The sequence below is a fragment of the Cornus florida genome, unplaced genomic scaffold (genome assembly GCF_030987335.1).
Source record: "Cornus florida cultivar Cherokee Brave unplaced genomic scaffold, ASM3098733v1 CherokeeBrave_3.0.0_Hap2_Chr10, whole genome shotgun sequence".
Lineage (NCBI taxonomy): Eukaryota > Viridiplantae > Streptophyta > Magnoliopsida > Cornales > Cornaceae > Cornus > Cornus florida.
The window spans coordinates 105484182-105503388 of NW_026775580.1; the positions used below are offsets into that span (position 1 = coordinate 105484182).

General features: G+C 33.4%; 2 protein-coding genes and 1 long non-coding RNA gene across 4 annotated transcripts; 1 reads left to right on the top strand and 2 right to left on the bottom strand.

Annotated features, from left to right (window-relative positions):
* Nucleotides 1-533: 533 nt before the first annotated feature.
* On the bottom strand, nucleotides 534-6436 carry LOC132276696 (uncharacterized). 2 transcript variants are annotated; one of them, XR_009470917.1, is made up of 4 exons: nucleotides 6410-6436; nucleotides 3684-3807; nucleotides 3549-3603; nucleotides 534-3428 (listed from the first exon to the last, which is right to left on the bottom strand). It is a non-coding gene; the product is annotated as an uncharacterized LOC132276696 (long non-coding RNA). The 2 variants fall into 2 exon arrangements; XR_009470916.1 differs by lacking the exon at nucleotides 6410-6436 and having other exon boundaries at nucleotides 3684-4163.
* Nucleotides 6437-6889: 453 nt separating this feature from the next.
* LOC132276695 (protein BPS1, chloroplastic-like) lies at nucleotides 6890-10184 on the bottom strand. Its single transcript, XM_059778262.1, has 4 exons — nucleotides 10035-10184; nucleotides 9826-9867; nucleotides 7279-8758; nucleotides 6890-7136 (listed from the first exon to the last, which is right to left on the bottom strand). The coding sequence occupies exon 3, from the start codon at nucleotides 8740-8742 to the stop codon at nucleotides 7681-7683; it is 1062 nt and encodes a 353-aa protein (XP_059634245.1). The 5' UTR covers nucleotides 8743-8758; nucleotides 9826-9867; nucleotides 10035-10184; the 3' UTR covers nucleotides 6890-7136; nucleotides 7279-7680.
* A 6397-nt stretch (nucleotides 10185-16581) lies between these two features.
* On the top strand, nucleotides 16582-17133 carry LOC132278328 (probable LRR receptor-like serine/threonine-protein kinase At3g47570). The gene is made up of 2 exons (XM_059780121.1): nucleotides 16582-16906; nucleotides 17102-17133. The coding sequence occupies exons 1-2, from the start codon at nucleotides 16582-16584 to the stop codon at nucleotides 17131-17133; spliced, it is 357 nt and encodes a 118-aa protein (XP_059636104.1).
* The last annotated feature ends 2074 nt before the right edge of the window (nucleotides 17134-19207 follow it).

Here is a 19207-nt window from a genome sequence, read left to right on the forward strand (position 1 = left end):
GTGTATATCACACACTGATAATCTTCCGTGTATTCTTTTATTATTTGCTCCATATGAATTCATTTCAATTTTTATTTTTTTTTATTTTATTATTTTTTTTTTTTCCGGAAAGTAAAGTTTTATATATAACTGTGCAAATGTACAGATGGGCCATAGCCCCCAAACACAGCCCAAACAGCTTTCAGCCCATGCCTATTCTAAGGCAAGGTTACAAGTAATTAGAAGTTAACCCTAATTGTATCCAGAATCAGTGGTCAGCGCTAACACCTTTGTGTAAGCCACCCACATTTTGGTGTGTGAAAAAGGACGGCAACAGAGCAGATCCAAAATCATCCCACCGATCATTGCCTAGAGAAAGAAAACCAAAAACAAGTTGATTTAACTCTGAGAGTAGGTGAAAGACGGCGGGTGAGGCAAATCTGATCCGAAACTATCTCGCCGATCAATTAGTCCGGTGGCTCCGTCGGTGGCTAGATAAATTCGGGAAGATCCAAGTCAAGCTGTACTTTTCTAGCCTGTGCAGAATCATTAACCTTTCTTGTAAGTAACCTTTGTCTAACCATGTCCATGATTTGTTTTAGAATTTCCATCTGCGAACGCCTCTGATTCTTATGTTTCCTGCTGTTGCGCTTTGTCCACAATCTGTTCACGGTGGTGGAGAGTGCGAGCTTACATACCTTGGTGAAGATGCTTTGATTTTTTCATCAATCTGAGGCGTGAATAACCAATTGATTCCATGTTAAGGGGGGAATATGGACTTGGCATCTGTCTTGAATGGAAATCCAAATTGGTTTAGTGAAATCACAATAAAAAAACAGATGGTTGTGTGATTCGTCTTCTCTCTGGCAGAGCAGGCAAATTTTGGAGCCAGGAGCAGATCTCATACACCTACGGTCAAGAATGGAAAGTCAATTCTGCACAGCCAGCTAAAGAGTGAACTTACATCTTGGAACTGAGAATAAACTACAGACCAAGTGGTGACATGTTTTTTGCTGATGGTGAGGTGCTAGCCAAAACATTGTGTGGGATGCAGAGAATGTGCCATTAGGGGAGAGGATCCAAATGGAAGAATCATGGGCTTCAGCGGGAGGATAAACCATAATGAGCTCTGGGAAATCATCAATTACCTCAGGTGGGAAGCTCCACTTATTGTTGATCACAAGTGATGATAGTTTTTGATTGGGAAGAATGCCAAAATTCTGGATTGCCTCCGTAGTGCATCTGTGAGAGAGAAGGACTCCACCAATCCAATTGTCCCCCTAAAAAAATGTGTGACATCCCGAACCAACCTTTCTCTTCATCATTGACCTAGCAACTCCCTTTGGCTGTACGATCCTCTTCCAATTGGCAGAGCAGACCTGAGGAGTGTTAATTGTCCATAAACATCTATCTCTAATGAGTTAAACATTCACCCATCTAGCCCATAAGCTGTCCCTTTGGTTAGAGGCAATAGACCATAAGTGTTGTAGATTAGAAGCCAAATTAGCTAAGGCCAAATTCTTAAATCCCAACCACCACACTCTTTAGGCTGACACACCGACCACCAGGTGATCTTTGCCCGTGTGTTTGTACTCTGTACCTGACCATAGGAAATTCCTCAAGATACTGTTAACCTCCGTGATGACTAACATAGGTAGGATGAATAGGGAGGACAAGTAGTTAGACATACTATACAAAACCGATTGAATTAATAAGTTGAATCCTTCCCGCATAAGAAAGAAAACTGGATGACCAATGAGCCACTCTACGAGTGATCTTCTCCACTAGCCCTCTACAATTAGCTGCTTTGAGCCTAGAGAAGATTAGGGGAACACCAAGGTACTTAATAGGCAGCTCACCACACTCAAACCCAAGTAGGGTCTTGATATCATTAGTCAAATTAATGTCAATCCCTGAAGTGAAAAACACACTTTTTGAGCTATTTATACACAGACTAGAGATGGTAGTGAAGTGGTCCAGTGCCTGCTTGAGAGTAGAAACTGATAGGATATCCCCGTGACAAAAAAAGTAGAAGATCATCTGCGAAAATCAAGTGAGAGATAGAAAGCTTCTTGCATCTAGAGTGATACTTGAATGAGGGTCTTTTGGCAATGAATCCGTTAATGATTGATGACAGCACCTCCATTGCTAGGACAAAAAGAAGCAGAAATAATGGATCCCCTTGCCTTAGACCTTTAACTCCTTTAAAATGACCATTGAATTCCCCATGGAGTGAAACTGTAAATGCTAGAGTAGTAATACAAGCTTTGACCCATCCAATGAATGAAGAAGGGAAACCAAAAAGTAGAAGAGCATCCAACATGAAATCCCAGCCCACAGAATCAAAAGCCTTCATCAAATCAACCTTAATAGCACACCTAGGTGGTCTTAGGTGCTTGTGATACCCCTGTAAGAGCTCTTGAGCAAGCAAAACACTATCTCCAATATTCCTACCTTTGCCAAAGGCATTCTTGCAAGGATCGATCAAAGAAGGTAGAGCCAATTTGAGCTTGTTGGCTAATAATTTAGCAATACATTTGTAGATTGTGTTACAACAGAAGATAGACCAAAAATGATATCGTGTCAACTATAAACTAGCACTGATGAGATATTCAAAAGCGTTTGAATTATTTTTATTGCAAAGTTACATGAGACTAGTTGATTGATGCTGAATGCTGATGGACATACAACAGGAGAAAATGAGGGTCCCCCCCCCCACCCCCCAAGCAATGAGGTAACTGAAAAATAAAATGATGCGAGGACCAAGGATACCCATTATAACAGCAAAAGAACTGAACAGACTCTTGTTAAATTAATGGTAGAAGGAAAGGAAGATCCTAAGTTTGTTACCATTTCAAACTTTTTAGTGATTAAAATAAGTGTAGAAGTTCAAATATATGAGAAATTGAATATGACAATCATACTTTAGTAAATCTACAATGATCTTCATCTTCCCACCAGTTTCCATGATGTCAACCGGAACTCCAGTGTTTCTCCAAACAGCATGCACAGGACCATATTGAAAACCCACTTCCCATTTAAATCATTTGTATGAGTAAGATACCTTAATCTCCAAATTTTAACTTTGTGGATTGGGTGAGTATTCTCAAATAAAAAGCATTATTGATGAACAAAGACACATGTTTATGATTAATGAATTAAGCAGAAGATTTCCAGATTAATGGACTATGACACGTGTCAGCCGAGACCAGCATTACACTATGAGAGGACGCTGGCAGCAATCTTGATTCTTGACTGAAAACTCGAAGGTAATTCAATTAGACTCCCTCAACATCTAAAATTTGAACTATATATATATATATATATAATAAAAATAAAAACTGAGAATTATGATTACCACAACTATATATGTAACCAATCTCCCGCAATGCAGCTGCAACAGTAACCGTCATTATCTGCTGTGGATCAACCAGAAGATGCACAAACACCTAAACGTAGGGATCAAATAAGTACAGATCGATTATAACATGTAATTAACTTGAAGATGGAACTTCCAAACGATTGAAAAAGAATAAATAAAATACTAGAATAGCCAAGCAAAAACGTACCCAAGAAACAAATAAGCCCACTCAACATGATACTCGTCACTCCATGTGATAACAGCTGAAAATCAACGCATTCATATCAAACATTCAAACACATTGCAAACAAAAGAAAGATTTACGGGAAGTGGCAATACATACCAAAAGCCAGAGTTTATATCCTCCCCAAAATCAAACCCACCCATTCCTGTTTGTTGCTGATGAAGAAAGTGAATTGGATGATGATCCCTCTTCAATGAAAGACTACTTCCAAGAAAACCCATTCCTATCAATATCCAGTAAATTTTTGAACCTCTAAATATGCATACAAAAGAAAACACGCGGACACAGAGAGGTGAGAAATAATGGGTTTTATCGCATTGTGTTCTGATGGTGAAAGTGGAAATGAGAACAGGGTTGTTTGTGAACGAAACCAAAGGCACTATAGCCTAATGCTACTGCTTCAATTTTTAAAGTCAGAGGTAAAGGTTCAAGTTTATTACGTTAAGTTTGGTTGAAGGGAAAGGGCAAGGGAAAGGGAAAGGAACTCTGTCCAATTTTAGGGATTATATCTTTAACCTATGCCTTTAAATTTAAAATTGATATCTAATTTTTATAATTTAATAAATAATATAGAAAAAAAAAAAAAAAAAAATTCTTCCATCCACACTTCATTCATCTTTTCTATGGAGTATTATTCATTCCATTTAATTTTTAATTAAATAAAAAGTTAAAAAACAACTATATGTCTTATTCATTTCTCTCCCCCTTCCTTCCATTTATTATTATATTTCTTCAATCAAATGGAACATTATACAAAAGTGAGAATGAGTGTAATTTTTTACTAATTAAAATAAAATAAATAAAAAATTAACAACAAAAAGCTAATGTGTTTATTATATAAATTTATATTATTATTAAAAGTCAAAACATTTAGTTATTTCAAAACCACGTGGTGTATACTTCTTTTTTAAAGAAAGAATCCTCTACGTAGAATACTACTGTCAGATACGTAGTAGTGTTTGAGGTCCATTACAAAAACTTCTTTTTCATTGGCAATTTAGCTTAGGTCCAAAGTTCCAAACAGAGCCAAATACGTGCGCGTGACCCAAGGTAGAATAATTATAAAATTTTCATCCAGTCTTTAGGAATGTCTCCAATTCAACTCCAGTTGTCACCTTATTATTTCGTTCGGTTACATAGAACTATCCAAAAAAAAAAGAAAAAGAATAGAAAAATATTTAAATTTTTTGTGTGTTATATTTAAACTTTTTATGTGTTTTTTAAGATGACACACAAGGTTTTTAAAAAACTGGACAGAAAGTTTTTTAAAACTTGGATTCCGCAAATAGCTAATTTTCTCTAAAACGATTCCTGTATTAAACACGCAAAAAAATTTTGTTTCTCGAAAAACTAAGTTATATTTTAAATTCCTATTATACCTATAATTATCAGTTGAGTTCCTTCCTTTAACTTTTTCTCCCTTTTTGAGGGACATTTTTTTTCCAAAAGTAAATTAACTCATGAACTTATGAAATTGGGGAGATCTTATTTTTACCATTTTTTTTAATATCTATTTTTATCCCTTTAATCTTTATTCTTTTTATTTTTTTTTCTTCCAAATACGTATATACATATAAAATATTATGGTGGGTATTTTTTAAGTGCATTATATTAATTTATAATATGTATCATATCAACTAGGTTTTAGAATTTGGAAACTAAAGTTATTATAAGTTTTAGGGAATATATACATTCCTTGAAATGAATAATACAAAATTCTAACGGTCAGAATTATTCTACATTAGGAGTTATAATATTTCAAAGAATTATCTTATACAACGCTAGAAAATTTTAAAATATTTTGTACAATTTTATACCGTTTTGAACAATTCTATAGAATTTGTTCACACTTGTATAGAAGAGAGGAGTTTAGAATTTTTCGGTCCTTGCAAACTGACCATATCATCATCTGTGTGGCATAACATTCAGAAGTGGCACAACATTTGTTTTTGAAGCCTCTAATGAGACGTATTTTTCTCCTATTGTAAGTTGTACCAATAGATTTTAGTTTGATCCATAAATATTGTCCTGCATCTTTACCCAGTTGTGGAGTAATAATATATTCTTCTTTTAATGCTGAAGCAGAAGAGTAGTTCTGTGAATTGAATATTTGCATTCATTTTAGAAAAGGAGAGTACTTGACTATGTCTGTCTTGTAATAATTTGATTGTGTATTACATGCTTGAACCGAACTTGTTATTACTTATTATCTAATTCTGGACACAATTATACTAAATATGGAGAAAATGGTGCATAAAATTTGAATTGTTTGGTCTGCTCTTCATTGGATATTAAAACACGAGTTTCTTCTATTAATATATTTGCATAGGTTGAAATGAGCGAAGCTGAGCTGAATATGATCTCTTTAAGCTTGGTGCAGTCAGAAATGACGTTCATGCTCAGCTGGAGCTTTAAGCCTGTCTACGAATGGATGTTTAATCTTGGCTTGCTTCATTAATTCAAGCCTTTAATCTTGGCTTGCTTCATTAAATCAAGCCTCAAGGTTCATCTCTGGTTAAGGCTTGGCTTGACCTTGATCTGAAGATTAACTTAAATTTAAACTTGAAGCCTATAAATTTATCATGTTGGAATCTGTATAAATTAGACTATGGCTTCATCATCCACAAGACCGTCTTTTGGGCTTCTTATATTGTTTTTTGTTACTAATTTCTACATTATTTTTCTCTTATCCAACATTGGAATACATAGAGATAGTTCTTTCTGTGGAGTACTAATAGTATTGTTTTTGTCATTCATTTCAAATATTTCAATTTAAACAAATATTGGTAGCCGCTGACGTATCAGCAAATCCAATCAAAACTAACCTGGAATCTCAATTTTCCGGCCAAATTAATTTTAGGCCAAAAAAATAGTTTTTCTTAAAAAAATAAATGAATAAACTAAGCAATCTGCTTTTCTATGTAGCAATTCCAGCAGCCATCTAACGTTTTCTGCCATTTATTTCATGACAAAAATAAATATAAATTAAAATTAAAATTTAAAAAGTATTAATGGTATATTCCTCACCATTAGATATGATTTAAGTTTAAAAAAAAAAAAATTGATTACCAAAAATAATAATAATCATATACCAGGGCCAATGACAACTTAATCAAAATATTTCCAAACACTGATTGATCAAAATCGAGGTTCGTCAATGACCGCCCACGTTTACTGAAATTAGTAAAAAACTACAATTAGTTGAGACTGTTTAAATTACATTACTTTAAGGGCCCACTGAGGTCTGGATCCACGGTCAACTTCTAAGATGAGCCATCCAATTATGACCATACTTTTCAACAAAATTTTTAAGCAAACACTAAAAACACTATATATATTATTTATTATTAGCATTACATGATACAGTAGAACATATAAAGAACAGTCCAAGATTAACCCATTACAAGTTACACCCATATTCAATAAAATATATTTAATACCATACCTACTACCCCGTGTGTGTATGGAGGTGGGTTTAGCTTCATCAGATGTCATCACCTCACAGCTTATCTGCTTTTCTATGTAGCAATTCCAGCAGCCATCTAACGTTTTCTGCCATTTATTTCATGACAAAAATAAATATAAATTAAAATTAAAATTTAAAAAGTATTAATGGTATATTCCTCACCATTAGATATGATTTAAGTTTAAAAAAAAAAAAAATTGATTACCAAAAATAATAATAATCATATACCAGGGCCAATGACAACTTAATCAAAATATTTCCAAACACTGATTGATCAAAATCGAGGTTCGTCAATGACCGCCCACGTTTACTGAAATTAGTAAAAAACTACAATTAGTTGAGACTGTTTAAATTACATTACTTTAAGGGCCCACTGAGGTCTGGATCCACGGTCAACTTCTAAGATGAGCCATCCAATTATGACCATACTTTTCAACAAAATTTTTAAGCAAACACTAAAAACACTATATATATTATTTATTATTAGCATTACATGATACAGTAGAACATATAAAGAACAGTCCAAGATTAACCCATTACAAGTTACACCCATATTCAATAAAATATATTTAATACCATACCTACTACCCCGTGTGTGTATGGAGGTGGGTTTAGCTTCATCAGATGTCATCACCTCACAGCTTGCCCTTCTACATTCTTTTTCACTTTCATTGAGTTAGAGACTTTACTATTCACTCTAAGGTTACAAAGCAGAGCATCGCGTCCAGTTAGAACAATTTGGAAGAAGCCATCTACTTCCTTCGCAACAAGATCTAATCCTTGCGATAGTTCATTTGCCTTCTTTCCAAAATCCGAAACACAACTCCGGAGTCCCTCGACCCCAGTAGGGTTAGCCCCGTCATGAATAATGGGGTACAACTTTTTGACGCTCGCATCAACTGCTTCCAGCTCTTTAACTGCCGTAGCTATTCCACTTGAAAGTTTACTTCTAATCTCCCTATTTACAAAAGTCTGTACATCCGCAAAAGCTTCTGCCCACAAGTATGTGTCAGAAACTTGTAAATCGATCAACTTCTTTGCAGATCCTGAGAAGGCTGCCGCAAATATGCTACAGATAAACACAGTTACCGCCTTAACCCCATACATAGCACGCATTAAAACCTTTCCTTTGGCTGAGTTCTTAACCTTAGGCAGGTCAAGAGTTTGAGTGAGCTTCTCTAAGATGGCAAAACAGTTCTCAAGTCTGCGATTCTTTGAATTAATTTGCTGCCTCCAGCCATCAAGTGAAGAACGCGCCCCTGAAAACTGCTTCGGCTCCGATGAATCCAGCTTGTGCAAGACACATTGAAGATAGAGGTGGCCTTGGTTGAGCTTTGCAAGCTCAGAACTGAAAGCGTTGCAGATATCAAGCAACTTCACGCTATTGTCAAAGTACACATCAATCCATTTCTCATCCCAGTCACACACAGGGAGATCAAGGTTAGAAATCAGGGTTTTTATGTCAGTATGAGTTTCGCAAAGCGACTCCATGGCTAATCTCATCCATGACAAGCCAAGTACCTCTTTCCTGTCTTTTGGCTTAAGCTTGCTAAGCCTCTTTGCCAAGGTGTCCTCAAATGTGTTCAACAACTCAAGAAGCTTTGGAGACAAATAAGAACCCTTAGGTGATATCATCCGGAATGGATTGCCAAATGAGAAAGAAGGTCTGTGCAGATCTTGTGGACGACTCATTCTAATGTATAATTAACTGCAGGGAAAATTGAAGTAACATAATCAGGTGACAAGAATTTTGATAGATTGCAATGTTAACCATGGGTGTGGATGCATCACATAGATATTATATATTGCAACTGCACTTATTTCCTTTCATTCTTACCACACAAATTGTCAAATTCACATATATGCAAAGTTAACCATGGGTGTGGATGCATCACATATATATTATTTAGTAGCTCTATATTGCAACTGCACTCATTTCCTATCATTCTTATCACACAAATTGTCAAATTCACATATATGCACAGCAGCTTTAACATAAATCAGTAACTAATATCGTTCCATTCAGACAAAAACTTTTTTTCTTTGGCAAATTGAAAACAAACTTTGATGAAGCAAAAATAGATACAATAATCATGTTCTTTGCATCTGCTCCTAAAAAAAAAAAAAAACATAAGAATGCACTAGGTTGCCCCATGGAAACTAACTGAAGCAATTATTTAGGCCCTTCATCAGGGGATGTGTTTGTTTTATACTTTCAAATTTCTTTTCGATAAGTATTTTGTACCTTCAAATCCTTTGTAAAATACAAACGAGCAATTCAAATTCTGTAAAAACATAAAATAAATAAATAAAAATTAAATTTTCCATGATTTTTTTCACAAGCCCTCCGTTAATTGCCAATAAGAGATCCTAAATTTTCCATTGATTGCAACTAAAAACACTTTACTAACCAAGCCTAGTCCAAATATAGATTACGTTGACCAATTTGTGTTGAATTTCATCATATCTTTGGAAAACCAAAAAAACAACTCAGAAACTTCATATATATTTTCTCAGCACATAAAACTAACAGGATAGTCAACAGATTTTTTATAAAAAAAAAAAAAAAAAAAAAAAAAAAAAAAAAAAATTATTCATGAATTATCTTAGTAAAATTGAATCCTTTTCTTAGTAAAATTGAAGCAGATCTACAACACAGGCATATAATACAGCAACAAATATAGATCTAAACATAATCAACAATATATCGACAAATTCAACATTAAAGAGTAAAAAAAATAAGAAATCAAACAATAATAACATCAAACTACTCACCGAACAGACGGATCGGAACAATCTCAAGAAATCAACACCGATCTGCCAAAAAAATAGTCAAGATTAAAACACAACCCCTAAGTTAGCAGTTGTTTTCTTCCCGAGACCCTAACTCTCGACTGTTGTTCTACAAAACAAAAGATTGACCATACAATTTAAACGAGCATATATAGACAGAGTCAGAGAGAGGAGGAGAGAAACAGTCGTACCTGAATCAGTACACGCAGAGAGATATTGGAAATGTCGACGAAAGGCGCAGACGCGTAAAGAGAGAGAGAGCGTCTTATCTTCGTTGAAAGGTCGCAGCCGAAGAGGAGGTATCGATACGATTACCGCTAAACTCATAGAAAGCCTATGACACTAATACGTGGTAGAATGTGATTCGATTATATAGGAGATTGCAGATGTTTCATTGGCTCATTATTTAATAGTGGGCCTGTCTGGTTTGTGTGAATACTCTGCAGAATCGAACGGTTATGATTTGTGAATACAAATTAGGGCGCGTTTTGCGTGTGCGGACAGCGAGGTCCCGGGGGGGCGAGGTACAATTTTGACCGTTAGATTACTCTCAGTACGGACTTCATGTGAGCTGTTAGTCACTAAAAAATCGTTTTTTTTTTTTTAGATAATACTTGTCTTGGATATTTTTAATGCAAAATTTTATATTTTCATGTAAAATCGAGGAATTATATTGCCAAAATATTATATTTTTACAATTATGTTCCAATGGTACGTTGCATTTAAAATATTATTTTTTTACACAATAATTATTTTATATTTTGAAAGCCCATTGGAATGCCTTTATTTTCATTTTTGAAACTTTTGACAATCTCAAAACATGAGAGTGTGCCTATTTTCATCCACTTGCTATATTTTGAGTTTGAGAATCATGGAGATGCTTTTAGGCTACATATAGATAGGGGTGGCAAATTACAACATGACACAAGTTAAAGGGGTTTGGGTTTGGTATAAACGGATTTGGGTCATAAAAGGGTCAACACGATTAACCCGTTTACTTAGCCGTGTCGGGTTAGAGTTAAGGGGTTCAATCCGTGTAACCCATTTATGACTCATTTAACTCAACATGTTAGTCGGGTTAGAGTTAAGGGGTTCAATCCGTGTAACCCATTTATGACTCATTTAACTCAACATGTTATAATTGTAAATATTACCTATTTAATATGTTACCTATTAAAACCAAATTATTATAGATAATTAAGTCATTTCAACCTAAACATTGTGTATGCCTTATAATTTTTCTTCTTATTTTGATTATTTGAATTAATAATGACAAAATTTTTCTATTATTTAGTATTTGATTAAATATTAAATATCTCGTTTTGATAAACGGGGTCATTAAACGGGTTAACACATTTACCTGTTTAATAAACAGATTAGGTTAGTGTTGAGAGTTCTTAACACAAATTAAATGGGTTAAGTTTGAATTTACCTATTTACTTCGACATGATTATGACCAGGAACACGAAATGTCATCCTTACATATAGGTGATGTGTGTTAATAAAAGATTGACATGTGTCCCACAAATTTAAAAAAAAAAAAAAAAATGAATGAAATCTATTGTCCATGGTATAACCCACCCAACTCGTAAGGATAAATTACACTTAGACCCTCTGAGATTAGATGATTTATCAGTTAGATTGACATTTTGGTTTTAAATTTCATTTACATTTGAATTAATGCTTTAACATTTTAGTTACTTTTAAGGTATTAAATGACTATATTACCCTTTGACCTCCTGTTGATTATTTTTGTAACCAAACTATCCTCTTCTCCTCTTCTTCCTCCCCAGACCATCATCATCTCAGAGGCAAAGTTCTTTGTATCGCCCAGTTTATCGCTAGCCAAATTTACCACTTCACAGGCAGCACACTTTGATGCCTCTGCCCAAAAAATGAAAATGTTAATGTTAGAGAAAAGATTTACAAGTACAGCTCAACATCACAGCATTAATTAAAAGTCCAAAATAAAAATTGATACAATAATAATATGGGGATCAATCTTCTAGCAAACAATTCAGAATACCTTTTGCGCACTAAATCTATGCAACATGTACATCTAAAATCTATAAAATGAATCCACAAAATTGTAATAAATCGGAAAAAAATGATCTCTCACCATTGGATCCTGAACTCTTTGCATGCTTCATCTTTTCAAGCTGGACCCGAGTGTCCATAAAAAGCTACATCTTTTGAACCTCCAAATCTTTTACAAACTCCATCCCCTGCTTCTCCAATTCAATCATCTGCCTATGTTTTTCCCCCTCAACCCTCTCGTATATCTCTCCAAAACTCTCGATCGCCCTTGCCAGCTGCCTCATTTCCTGCTTATCCCTGTTCCTCCGTCCACTGCTCTCCTCTCTCGACCTCAAATCCTCCAACTCACCCTCATCCTCCGATTCCTCTTCCACCACCGCTGCAGCGGTTGCCGCAACAACAGCGGAATAATTCCTCCTAAAGTACGAATCATTCACCCTTGAAGAGGGAGCCTGGTGAGGAACTAACAGCAAGGACGGAGCCAATGAAGGCCTAGGGGGGGCACGTGCCCCCTGAATTGGCCAGCAACCTATAATATATGTGGTAATTTTTTAAAAAAATTTCCATATATATGACAAAATTTATATAGTACCCCCCTCAAATTTGTAATTCCTAAAATTATATTCTTATTTTTTCTTTATTTTTTCTTTTACCCTTCACATTCCTTAAATTTTCTTAATAGAAAAAGTCAAATTTTTCTTCCTCAATTGAAACTTTTTAACTATTTCCTATTAAAGTTTTTTCATTTTTATTTTCCTTTTATATTTTAATAATTTTCTTCTTCTTTGTCTTTTTAAATTTTATAGTTGTAATATATATATATATATATACTCCGTACTATTATTTTTTTTTTTTGGCAGTGTGCCCCCCCTCACTTGAAATCCTGGCTTCGTCACTGACTGATAGTGGCCGAAAATGGATCTGGCGAGCCGAAATCGGCGAACAGCAAGGATCGGCAGCGAACAGCGATAAAGAAGTCACGATTCCAACGATGAATAGAGACGAGTCCGACGAGAATGAGTTCGGCGAGGAACGGTGGTGAAGGGTTTTTTTGTAGTATTTAGAGAGAGGGTTTTTTTGTCATTTAAAATTACATATATTTCATTTAAAATTACATATATTTTGTATTAAAAAATTAAGAGTAAAAGGGTTAATTCACATGTGTCAGAGGCAGAAAAAAAAGGTGTAAGTAAAAGTTAAAATTAAAATCTTCAACTAATTGAAAAATATCTTAATGTCATAGAGTCTGAGTGTAATTTACCCAAAACCTAATCGCCAGGTCCCACCCGCCACCGCCAATCTCTCTCTCTTTCTCCATTGCTCCCTATCTTCTTCTTATTATACTTGGATTGAATCTAGATTGACTCATTAGAATATCATAAAAAAAAAAAGGAATAAGAATTACATATCTTTTCTTGTTATTCACCGTCAATATTAGAGTTTTGATTTTGTGTAATGTAAATGCATAATTTTGTATACGTAATATGAATTCTATCATGTTAACAAATTAAAAAGTAGGTGTAAGAGCATCTCTAGCAGTCTGTTAAAATACTCTTTTGTGTAAAATATACACTGCCATGTATGATGTGTAATTTTTTTTTTTAGCTCCAGCAGTATGTTAAGATACAATATCACATCATCAATATATAAAATTGTTGTGTATTTTACATAGCCATAACAACATATTTCATTTCTCCTTCCCATTGAAGTTAAAAATAAATAATTCAAAATTTTTGTATAAATCTATTATGACAAATCAGATTTACAAAAAAAAAAATACACAAATCTATTGTTGTGTAGGACACATGTTACGGTTTTATTGGACCACATCACCATAAAAGGTAAATTACTTCTTATATGCATTATTCATTTGTTATTATCTTTTTTTATACAATTGCAAGCCTTGACTATATATATATATATATATATATATATATATATATTTGTTTTAGTAGTGCTGCATATCTACCTATTTATACCATTTTCACTTTCTATCCAAATTTGATGCGGGACAAATACCCGTTGTAACCATTCGAATTTTAATAATATAAATAGTTTTAAAAATACAATCAAATTCAACTCTTTATTTGGATGTTGAAGAAGCCTCTAAAATAAAGTTGGATGGGAGGTCTACCATTAGAGATCCCAGTGCTACAATCAAAATCAAATGGCCTAAATTGATTTTGGTGTAAGGTCACCCTCATCAATGTTTGTAAAGTTGGACACGCCTAAGATATATATATATATATATATATATATGTCTAAAATAGACAGCCGACAGGTATAAAATAATTATCATGTGGCTACAGGTCTTTTATACAGAATCAGATGGGGTGATGGGCCTTGATTTTGTTCTTTTTAGTATCAACAGGAAATCTAAAATGGGACACTCAGGAGAGTGAAGAAGACTCTAGAAAATGTATCCCACCCTCTCTCACCCATTATGCACAAAAACCCTTACGATATAAATTAGTGTTGTAATACTTATTTTATTTTTTTACTCTTCCAAAAATATCCGAGGGAATATATATGTTACTAATATCATAATATAGGGGTATTACGTTCACATTACCTTATATATATATGTTTTTTGAAACTTTTTTCTTTATATATATCTCTAAACATTTTTTTTAAAAAAACTTTGAGAATTTGTACAAGAATTTAAATTTTTTGAGATTTCAGTTTATTTTTTTCTACTATTTTTTTTTCTTTGTTTTATTTTATTTTTCGTATCAACACTATTAAACAAAAAATAAAAAGTTCTTAATATCAGTGTGTACTGGTTTTTCGAGTTTGTAAAAATTTTGTTTTATTTAGTTTGCACTTTATTTTTATTTTTTATTTTCTATTTTTATCTTTACATTTCTTTTATGATTTTATTTTTATTTTATGTTTTTTTCTTTACTTATCCATTGCGGCCGTTCTTCAATAGTGTCATTTTATAAAATTATTTATTTTTATATATTTTATAAAATGATTCAATAATTTAGTTAACTTAAGGAAGAACCTAGTTGCACCAAATTGAAACTTTTAAGGGTATTTTTTGTATAAGAGGGACATTCTCCAATAGTGTCATTTCAGTTATTTTATAAAATTATTTATTTTTATATATTTTATAAAATGGTTCAATAAAGTTAATTTAGTCAAAATTACACACTTGTATATGGAATGGGGAACTTTTAAAACAGAATATAAGAGTGTTGGAAGAAAGAAACAACCCATAATTAATTGTTATGAGAAGTTTCTTTATCTTCCTAATAAAAATAAAAGGGGCGTAACAACTTGTGCATAGTGATAATTATCATTTGCTCTTTAGTTCTACCGCTCATCTTAATGCATATTTGCAGAGCTTTGGTACCTTTCGTCTATAGTGGGTCGTACTAATGGATTTAATGCAATTATAAATGTAGACACTTTGTATTAATTATAAAAACTCTTTATATAGGCCAAGGCTTTACAAAGAATGATTAAGATGGGTAGAAGTGTGATATGGGTAGAAGTGTGAGTGATCTAACGGTTGGAATTATTCTACATTAGGTTTTATAATACTCCAAAGAATTATCTTATACAATGCTAGAAAATTCTAAATTATTATCTACAATTATATACCGTTTTGAACAAAGGTTCACACTTGTATAGAAGAGAGGAGTTTAAAATTTTTCGGTCCATGCAAACTGACCATGTCATCATCTGTATTGCATAACATTCAGAAGTGGCACAACATTTGTATTTGAAGCCTCTAATGAGACACTATTTTTTTCCTATTGTAAGTTGTACTAATGGATTTTAGTTTGATCCATAAATATTGTCCTGCATCTTTACCCGGTTGTGGAGTAATAATATTTTCTTCTTTTAATGCTGAAGCACAAGATTAGTTATGTGAATTGAATATTTGCATTCATTTTAGAAAAGCAGAGTACCTGACTATGTCTATCTTGTAATAGTTTGATTGTGTATCACATGCTTGAACCGAACATGTTATTATCTAATTCCGGCCACAATTATACTAAATATGGAGAAAATGGTGCATAAAATTTGAATTGTTTGGTCTGTTCTTCATTGGATATTAAAACACGAGTTTCTTTTATTAATATATTTGCATATGTTGAAATGAACGAAGCTGAGCTGAATATGATCTCTTCAAGCTTGGTGCAATCAGAAATGACGTTCATGCTCAGCTGGAGCTTTAAGCCTGCCTACGAATGGATGTTTAATCTGGGCTTGCTTCATTAATTCAAGCCTCAAGGTTCATTTCTGGTTAAGGCTTGGCTTGAGCTTGATCTGAAGATTACCTTAAATTCAAACTTGAAGCCTATAAATTTATCATGTTGGAATCTGTATTAATAGACTATAGATTCATCATCCACGAGACCCGTCTTTTGGGCTTCTTATAGTGTTCTTGTTATTAATTTCTACATTATTTTTCTCTTAACCAACGTTGATACATAGAAATAGTTCTTTCTGTGGAGTATTAATAGTATTGTTTTTGTCATTCATTTCAAATATTTCAATTTAAACAAATATTGGTAGCCGCTGCTGACCTATCAGCAAATCCAATCAAAACTATTACAAATTCGATGCGGGATATATATATATATATATTGAGAGACATAAGGCATCAGAATCTTGTCAAGGTAATCACCGCATGTTCCAAGTGTTGATCACCAAAATAATGACTTCAAGGCTCTGATTTATGAGTTCATGGTCAACGGAAGCCTAGATGATTGGTTGCATCCAAATCAAGAAGAGCTCGAGGCATACGAGGAACCAAAAAAATTAAGTCTTGTTCAGAGATTGAATGTTGCCATGGATGTTGCTTGTGCACTGGATTATCTCCACCACCGTTTCGAAACTTCAATAATTCATTGTGATCTGAAACTAAGCAATGTTTTTTTGGATGATGACATGATTGCACATGTAGGTGACTTTGGGATATCAAGATTTCTTCTTGATGCTAACTATAACGATAGTGGAAACCAAACCAAATCTGTTGGAATCAGAGGATCCGTTGGTTATATGCCACCAGGTACTAACTGTACAACTTTATTTATTTTTTTATTATCTGTTAACATTTCTTTCCCTAAATCTTAAAAAGTTCTGGTGATATATGTATTATCACACCGCCAAGTCAGTTTAAGTTAGATGCAACAAAAAATTGTCTAGGAATACTCTTTGGAGTTATTGCCCACTTTTGTTACATGTATTATATGACTTTGCTCAGGTGCTCTGGCAGAGAGCTCGAAGGAACATTGATAATCTTTGTTTTGAAAATCAAAATTACCCTTTTTAGTCATCCAACATGTTTGTCAAGTTTTGGTCCAGAATTGCGACTAACATGAATATTGTTCACAAGCATTCAGTCACTTAAAATAACTAATTTGAAGTGTATGATAGATGATAAATTAACTTTTCTGTTATGCTCTACAAGCTTTTTCATACTTGAAATAAAGTTTTTGAAAAAATATAATTTTCTAGAAAGTTTGATAAATAATATTTTCGAGTAAAGTGGTGATTTTTCAAACTAGGACGGTTTTATGTAGTCAAGGCATCTGACTTAATCCCTATATTAAGGAGACATGGTTAGTTGGTTATGGTCTAAGTCGACATTGTTGATAGTTTATGGTCTAACGAGACAGTAGCCGAGTAGGATAAGACGTACGGTGGTTTGAAGAAAACGCCATTGTTATGTCTTGGCTAGTCAATTTAATGCAACCAAACATATTCGTTGGTTATATATTTATAAAGGACCGTGTTTGAGGATACATTATCCAAGTTAGGCGTCTCAAATATCAACGCATCAACTTTAGAAGAAGTGTTAGTCGAGATATGATGATAGACAGGAATCATGGGTGTAATTTACCATACTAGTCGAGATATGATAGACTAGATTCATGGGATTTGGCTTTATTTACACATATGTCTAGGCATAGTATATGCAATGATTTTATTCATTTTCTTTCTTGTAATATTAACATGTGTATTTTTAAATATATAAATACCAAAACTGAATGAGTGTTTTAAGCATCATTCAAGCCTTTACATATTATTATTCTTATTCAAGCATTTAAAAATTTCTCTTCTATTTTTTTAATATTTCTTTTCAAATATGAAAATTAAATAAGATGCAATTTTTTCCTAAATCTGAACAATGTATAATGAATCCATATTTTGCAAATAAAATGTTTGTTTGCTAAAGAGATATTTACATTTTTTGTTGCTGCGTATCTACCTATTTATACTCCTTTTACTTTCTATCCAAATTCGATACGGGACAAATACCCGTTGTAACAATTCGAATTTTAATAATATAAATAGTTTTAAAAATATAATCAAATTCAATTCTTTTATTTGATGTTGAAGAAGCCTCTAAAATCAAGTTGGATGGGAGGTCTACCATTAGAGATCCAGTTTTACAATCAAAATCAAATGGCCTAAATTGATTTTGGTGATAAGGTCACCCTCATCAATGTTCGTAAAGTTGGACACGCCTAAGATATATATATATATATATATATATATATATATATATATATATAACAGACAGCCGACCGGAATAAAATAATTATCGTGTGGCTACAGGTCTTTTATACAGAATCAGATGGGGGTGATGGGCCTTGATTTTGTTCTTTTTAGTATCAACACGAAATCTAAAATGGGACATTTGGGAGGAGAGTGAAGAAGGCTCTAGAAAATGTATCCCACCCTCTCTCACCCATGTCCCATTTGGGAGAGTGAACACCCTAGAAAATGCGTCTCAATTTATGATTTGACTTGTGGATTTATAAGCTACGGTTAATAATTTTTTTTTTAAAATTTAATATCATTACATATCTTCTTTAACCGATCAATTCAACGGGTAATAAATATCAGAAGAAGAAAGAAAAACTATAATTAACATAATAAATTGATATTATAGCATGAGATCTATTTGAAATATTGTTGATAAAAATATAAAATAAAATAAAACAAAAAAAGAAGAAGAAATACAGTAGCCTTAGAGATGCGGCAAAAAGATTTTGTTGAGTGGACATGCATTTTATATGTGCGTGTCTATGGCATACACACATACATATAACTATATGTATGTATATTACGTAACAGTTTGGAAAAGGCATCACATGAGTAACACTTTTTATCGTCAGTATTGCCATTGGTACCTTGAGTGCGGTCATCAATTGCTCTCCACTTGTTTGGTATGTTCAGATGCCTTTCCACGAACCACTTCTAGGCGAGTGTGGTCATCAATTGGGCACCCATCCTCGTCCATTAGGTGTTTTCACTAGGGTTCATTAACAAAGTTTAAGAAATTCCAAGCCATTTCTAGCCA